Source organism: Mastomys coucha, unplaced genomic scaffold, assembly GCF_008632895.1.
Source record: "Mastomys coucha isolate ucsf_1 unplaced genomic scaffold, UCSF_Mcou_1 pScaffold14, whole genome shotgun sequence".
Lineage (NCBI taxonomy): Eukaryota > Metazoa > Chordata > Mammalia > Rodentia > Muridae > Mastomys > Mastomys coucha.
This window is the reverse complement of record NW_022196896.1, coordinates 89,901,000-89,908,539: the sequence shown is the minus strand read 5'-3', so window position 1 is coordinate 89,908,539 and position 7,540 is coordinate 89,901,000. Positions and strand designations below refer to the sequence as shown.

Sequence of the window (7,540 nt, the reverse complement as noted above, 5' to 3'; positions counted from 1 at the left end):
GTGAGGTGGAATCTCAGGGTTGTTTTGATTTGCATTTCCCTGATGACTAAGGATGTTGAACGTTTTTTTAGGTACTTCTGAGCCATTCAGTATTCGTCAGCTGAGAATTCTTTGTTTAGCTCTGTACCCCATTTTTAATCGGGTTATTTGTTTCTCTGGAGTCTAACTTCTTGAGTTCTTTGTATATATTGGATATTAGCCCTCTATCAGATATAGGATTGGTAAAGATCTTTAGAAAATAGTTTTAATTGGGAAATAATAGCACAGACTCCAGGGGCAAGATGTGGACAGAGTTAGGTCTTATGGAAAAGCTCAATAAAACAGAAAATAATTCATCAACTAAGGTGGATAGAGAGAAGGGTTTCCAGGATTAGTCTGTGGTTTCCCAGCCTAGAGTCTACTCATTTTCTGTTCCTGTGTGGAGTATTTAAATGTGCCATAACATCTGATACATAGTGAGATTGTCAATTATAGAAACCTAATGATATAGAAATGCTAAAACAAGCAAAGAACACTTAGCACACATCTTGATTTTGGTCCCAACTGGCTTCACAAATCTCCTGGCTTTTGTTTCTTTGTTTTCTTTTTTCTTTTATTACTAGACTCTAAAGTTCATACTCCTTACTATCTTAAAAGAGAGACAGAGAGACAGAGAAGAGAAAGAGGTAGAGAGACAAGGAGAGACAGGGAGTTTGTTAGAAAGAAACAGATCCAGAGCCAGCTTTGAGGAAAGCTGAGGAGATTCTCTGACTCAAATCTGCCTCATGGGTTTAGTGTGGTTGTGGGAGGAAAGAGGGAATGTCCAGAGAGACAAGGGATAGGGATCCATGCTCTGGGCATGGTCTTTATCATCCAGTATGTGCCTGCTTCCCTCGTCTCTTCTGAGAACCACACAATGGACTTGGCTATCTTGCAGCTAGTGAATGAGAACCTCTAAAGTCTTCTTTTCAGAAAAAAAAAAATTAGAAAGATAGAGTGTGCTGGTTTGTTCTTTATCAACATGACACAACTGGAGTCATTGGAGAGAACATTAGCTGAGGAAATGTCTCCATCTTGTGGTGCATCTGTAGAGCTTCTTCTTTTTTTTTTTTTTTTTTTTTTTTTTTTTTTTTTTTTTTTGGTTTTTCGAGACAGGGTTTCTCTGTATAGCCAAGCTTCTTCTTAATTAATGATTACTATGAAAGGGCCCTGCCCACTGTAGATGGCACCACACATGGGCAGGTGGTCTTGGATTGTATAAGAAAGCAGGCTGATCAAGCCATAGTAAACAATCCATTTAGCAGTGGTCCTTTATGGTCCCCACCTCTGTTTCTGTTTGAGTCCTTGCCTTGACTTCCCTCAACAAAGGACTGTGAACAGGCAGCTGTAAGCCAAAATAAGCCTGTCCTTTACAAGATGCCTTTGAGCATGGTGCTTATCACAGCAGAAGAAAAGCAAACTAATATCATACAGAGGGAGAAGCAGTTTTGTGATGTCCTGGTTTAATGCAGTTCTGCCTAGTCATCAGCTTCTAGCTGCTAAGCAATTTGCTTTTCTCTGTCATACAACCATACAACCTGACTCAAAAAAAAAAAAAAAAAAGGCAGGTGTAAGCATTAATACCTTAATGCTTTTTCAGTGGTTGCAACAGCACATCGATCCTACTCCAGATTTTCTGTGTCTGAGGCATGTCTTAGGCAACCACCATTACAGATGTTCATCCTTAGCAACTTCATGTCTCAGAACTCAAGCAGGTGGAAAGGCAGGGGAGGCTTAATCTGCTCCTGCACTTGTTCCACCAGACTGAAAATAGCAGCCAGTTTCAAAGTGGATTTGATAAAAGGAACTGGGCAGAGGGGCATTTTCTCTCTCCTCTAGAAGTCTTTGTGACTTCCTGACTACCACTCATGGCTTCAAGTTAGCTCTAGTCTCAAAGGATTTTCAAAATCCACTGGTTTCAAATTCAATCAGGGTCAATGAGCTGCTGAGCTGCTGGCTCCCACTGCCTCTCCTTCCCCTGACCATGCGGTGCCAGGCTTCTGAGAGCCCTGACCATGTGGTGCCAGGCTTCTGAGAGGGCCAGTGAGAAGGAGCTTAGCGATTTGCATAGCAAATTATCATCCCATTGGCTTCCATTATGGGATCCAAGACAGATTCCAATAGAAAATTCCAGTCCTCACAATGTGATTCAAATCATCCCCTAGGAATGCTAATGATCATTCAGAGTGCCATCCTGCCCGTGCCAGTGTGCCACCTAGTCACATTTAATTCTTCTCTACAGAACACCTGCAAGAAATTAGGCAAATAGGCAATTCATCCACACACACACACATACACACACACACACAAAGAAAAATAAGTCTTTATGTAGGTATTTAAAGGGAGAAATATCAGGTCAAATTCCACTACAGTAGGAATTCCGACTACAGTGTCCGAATCAGAGCCTCCTTTTCATTAGGGGTGAGGACACCAGAGTAAGAAGAATGAATGTTGGATCAGCAATGCTCTTAATGAGTATCCCAGTGAGTTCATCAGGATTCAGAGGGCAAAAGATGGGAAATGAGTCTGCTGCTGCTGCTGCGGTGGTTTTTGACTAAATAACATAGGGAGTCGTTGCTTATGCTCTACCGGTGACAGGGTTATTAACAATTTAAAATACAAGCCATCTTGTTACTGTAGGCAAATGTTTGTTGACTTTTGTCTGGCTAATTGTCAGCAAAGTGGTTCTAAGTGCCACTTTCCCCGATTAGGATGATGTGTATCTGCTGCTGATGGACTCCGCAGGGGGTCTTTGCCATTACTTCTGAGATTGCAGGCAGTGTGGCTGGCAGCCTGAGCTGGGCAAGCTGTCATGTGTGAAACTGGGACTCCTGTCCAAATGCATCGCCATCTTGGAAACCACAAGGGGTTCTTAGCCCCTTAGTTAATACACCTGTGGTGACTGTGGTTGACAGGAAGAAAGCATGGACAATCGAGCCACTGCATTATCTACAAAACCATGAAAAACAAATAAATAGGATCTAACAAATTTTATCCCCTTAACGAAAAGGGAGAACTTCTAGAGAGATACCCCAATCTCATAATAAACTTGCTTTTTTTTTATCTTGAGCAAAATGTTATCTCTCAGTGATCCCTTGATCTATTTAGTTTTAAAAGACATTTACTTAACAAAAATTATATGTATGAAATCTCTTAAGTGCAGTGTGATGTGCACATGCCTATGGGTCCAGGGACTCTGGAGATAGGGTGGTAGAATGGTTATTTGAGCTCAAAAATTTGAGGCCAGACTGCAAGATCTTATTTCAAAAGAAGAAATAGAAAAGGAAAGAAAAACAAAGGAAAGGAAAGGAAAGGAAAGGAAAGGAGGGAGGGAGAGAGGGACAGAGGGATGGAGTGAGGGAGGGAGGTCTCTTACAGCATTGTGTGCCACAGGCAGCACAGGCACACATTGTGTATTGGCCACCACCATCCAGTCACTGCACACCCATCACACCCACAGTCACTGTTTGTGGTTAGCATCCAAGAATCACTGAAGGAAGACCCCAGACTCATATAACATGCAAAGGCAAAGAGCATTTATTCTGCAGAAATTACCAGCATGCTGGGACCAACCATTCATCAAAATGATGACCCCAGACAAAAGCATGCAAGCCTTTTATAGAAAAGTAGGGAGATATTAGCTAGGGTTAGGTAATCTAAACCTTCATTGATAGGTGCCCAGGAAGTTACATAGGTCTGTTTCTGATTGGCTACTATGTTAGTGCTACTCTCTTTGGTGAGGCCTGAAGAAATTCCAGGATCCAACTCAGCTCTTAGCTGACAGCCATCACTGATTAACAGCCGGTCTTCAGTTGCTCCCGCTAAGGAGCCCAGTCTACTTCCCTGAAAAACCAAAAGTTCTCCATTCTCAAGGATTTTATTTTCTAGGACACCTCTCAGAGTGAGTACATGATTGGAAGATGAGAATAGCCAAAACCTGATCTCATGCCAAATATCAAGCAAGCAAGATGACCTCATCAACGTAACACTGTACTGTGTGTTAGATCCTCAAAACCCACTCATCATAAGTTTTAAGTTTATTTTATTTGGGCAACATCTCCCTAAGTTTCCCACTCCAGCCCCATCTCAAAGAAGCCACATTCTACTCTCTGCTTCTATAAATTCAGCTTTTTTAGATTTATCTACGTAAAAGAGATTGTGCAGCATTTCTGTGTATGGCTAATTTTAATTTTACTTAGCATACATTTTCCAGGTTCATCCATGCCATAGCAAATGACAGGATTTCCTATTTTTAGAGGCTGGATAGCGTTCATTAATGTCCACAAACACCTAGGTTGTCCTTATATCTTGGCTGCCATAAATAACGCAGTGAACATGTAGATATCTCTTTTTGACATATCTGTCTTTCCTCTCAACAATGATGATTACCACTCCACTTCAAAGCCTGGAGTTATAATTTGCATATGAAGTGTTCCCCAAGAGACTCCCGAATCAAAAGCTCCCAACCAGTAGATCCTATCATTGAGAACTCTGATTTAACCAATGTCTTTTTTATTTTTTTTTACTTTTATTTATTTATTTATTTATTTATTTATTTATTTATTTATTTATTTATTTATTTTCGAGACAAGGTTTCTCTGTATGGCGCTGAATGTCCTGGAACTCACTCTGTAGACCAGGCTGGCCTCAAACTCAGAAATCTGCCTGCCTCTGCCTCCCAAGAGCTGGGATTAAAGGCGTGCGCCACCACCGCCCGGCTTTAACCAATGTCTTAATCCATCGAAGGAGACAGACTTTGATAGGACTATTGGTAGAAACTTTCTTTGGGGTCTAGTTAAAGAACTAGGTCAACAGTGACATCTGGTGCCTATGCTCCTTGTCACTATGAGGCTTGTCTTGCCACAGTCTTCTATCTTGACTCTCTTTCTTGACACAGACTGAAACCACAAACCAACCTTAAACTCTCCTCTTGTGAAGTCCTTTACATTAGATATTTTGACATAGGAACAAAACAAGTCATGGGCTTGATATGTATTCAAATGAGATGATATGAAAACAGTTGACTCGTTTTTTCTTAAAGCCATTGTAAACTTGAATGCAGCATCAATGTGCCCTCCATGGGGTGCGGGTGGGGTGGGAAAGAAAGATTAAAATAACCTGCCTGAGATTCTAAGAAGTCAGACAATAGACCTCTTCCCTTTGCTACCTCCTGTAATGCCATCCTCCTGTGATCCCGCCCCCGCATCCCGCCTTTCCTTTTTCATTGGTCCAACTCAAACATTATGTTCCACAAAGTTTAAACTTTTACTCTTTTTCTTTTGCTTGAGATGGTTCTTCTGTTCTTGGATGTCCAATAATTGCTGCTTGCCTGACCTCTGCTTCTGTGAACATCATTACTCAGGGCGCACTGTGTCCATTTGTCAGGAGGTAACATGAGGTTTGCCTTTGCAGATCCCAACGGTCGTGGGAGAGAGCTGCACTTTGTGTCCCGTGGAAAGTGCTGTCCACAGCTGCTTCCGAGGGGTGAGTTGCATCTGCTGGTGCAGATGTTTGAAGACTGCTTAAATTAGACGTCACGCAGATTCCAGGACGACCTGAGTTTAGAGGCAGCCTTGCCTCTAGCTTTCAGATGTCTTTAGAAAACAGACACGGAAACAGAGGGGAGAAAGCAGATCCCCACTGAATTCGGGTTTCCACCTGCTCTTGTTTCCCAGGTGTTGAGCTCTGGAATCAAGGAGGAAAGATTCCTGTCTTGGGCACAGTCTGAGCCTCTTGTCCTCCTGTGGCTCCCAACCTGCTACCGACTGTCAGCCTCGGAAACACTCACTCACCCTGTGCGGTGCAGTATCTGCAGAACGTTCCCGATTGTAGGACTGAGGTACCGTCAACATCGTGTTTCCCCAATGGTCACTTGGCAAATGGGTTCAGTGGTGGAGCTACATAGCCCCAGACTCTCTCTGGGATCCTTTCTATATATCTGGAATTTTCTTGCCTTTAGCTCATTAATTCCCTGTCTGAGGCAGCATGGTTGAAAATAAATGTATTTCCTATAATTGGTGAAATATTAAGTTTTTTTTTTCCTCTGGTTCACACTCAGCTTTTCTTCTAAAGCAGTAGTTCTTCACTTTTGGGTCAAGATCCCTTTGGGGTCATGTTGCCGGATGTTGCTGTTAGCTAGGAGAAAATAACAAGAGCCCACCAGAACATGGTGTTGCCAGACAGTACTGGCTCAAGAACATGATCCTGCAAGAGAGTTTGCAGGGTAGATTCAGTTTTTAAATATTCCTGCAACTGGGTCAAGCAACCCTTTCACAGAGGTCAAATATCAGATATCCTGCATATAAGATATTTACATTATGATTTATAACAGCAAAATTAGAGTTATAAAGTAGCAACAAAAATAAATTTATCTTTGGGGGGTCACAACAACATGAGGAGCTGTAATAAAGGGTTACAGCATTAGGAAGGTTGAGAACCAAGGTATAAAACAGATTTTTTTTGTTCCAAAAAAAAAAACCTTTTAAGCACTCAGGAGCTACCCATAAGAATGGTTTGTTAAGTGTGAAACGTTAGGCTAGGCAGTTCATAGGAATCACGTCTCTTAAAATGTGGTCCAAGCTTTACAAAAGGCTACACTATTACCTCCAACTTCCAGAAACATTAGATTATGTGGTTAGCAAGTAGTAGAGACTGGGTGGTCTAAATCCAGATTCCCTGCCTTGCCACCATGAGAACGAGGTATGGGATTCAAAGAAGCCATCAGTTTAGAACAGGTCTGCTGAGGCATGGACACATGTGGAAGCCAGGTTTACGGATGAGAACTTCCAACCCCTCCTTGACTTTAACACCTTTCTGTAGCTTAGTGGTTAAATTATTGTAATACATGCATTGTGATAAATTATATTCATATTTCTACTGTCCATCCTAAGAAAAGAGCCTTTTTCACTCTAATAGAAAGATTGACTTGGTCCCGCAGGCTTGTTTTCCCATTGATTTGGTTCACTGTTTCAAGCTATTACATGCAAAGAGGTTTGTTTGGTTTTTTAAAGATGTATTTATTTTTTATTTATATGAGTACACTGCAGCTGTCTTCGGACACACACTAGAAGAGGGCATTGGATCCCATTGTAGATGGTTGTGAGCCACCATGTGGTTGCTGGGATTTGAACTCAGGACCTCTGGCAGAGCAGTCAGTGCTCTTAACCACTGAGCCATCTCTCCAGCCCTGTGAAGAGGTTTTCATGAGTCAAATTTTGCTGCCTTCTCCAAATCCCTTGTAAACCCCACCTAGCTTCTCAGCAAAAGTAAAACAAGGTCGGAGTGTGTGGGGACTGAGTCCTACCCCTCAGAAGCTATGGGGGAAAACAACTAGAAACAGAGTCAGGAGGACCCCTGGGGATTGGTGGCCAGTCTAGACAAATGAGTCAGCTCCAGCCAGGCTCAGTGAGAGACCACATCTCAGAAAATAGTATGGAAGAGTTATTGGGGAAGCCATCCAACATGAGCCTAGAGCCTCTGTGGTGTGAAGGAGGGAAGGAGAGAAGCAGGGAGGGAGGGAGGG

General features: G+C 42.3%; 1 protein-coding gene across 1 annotated transcript in view; it reads left to right on the top strand.

Moving 5' to 3' along the window:
- The window catches only part of Dytn (dystrotelin), a 64,355-nt gene that overhangs the window by 18,181 nt on the left and 38,634 nt on the right, over positions 1-7,540 (top strand). The window contains exons 7-8 of the mRNA XM_031368847.1: positions 5,431-5,502; positions 5,694-5,857. Coding sequence (XP_031224707.1) covers positions 5,431-5,502; positions 5,694-5,857 — 236 coding nt within the window. The remainder of the gene's footprint in view (positions 1-5,430; positions 5,503-5,693; positions 5,858-7,540) is intronic.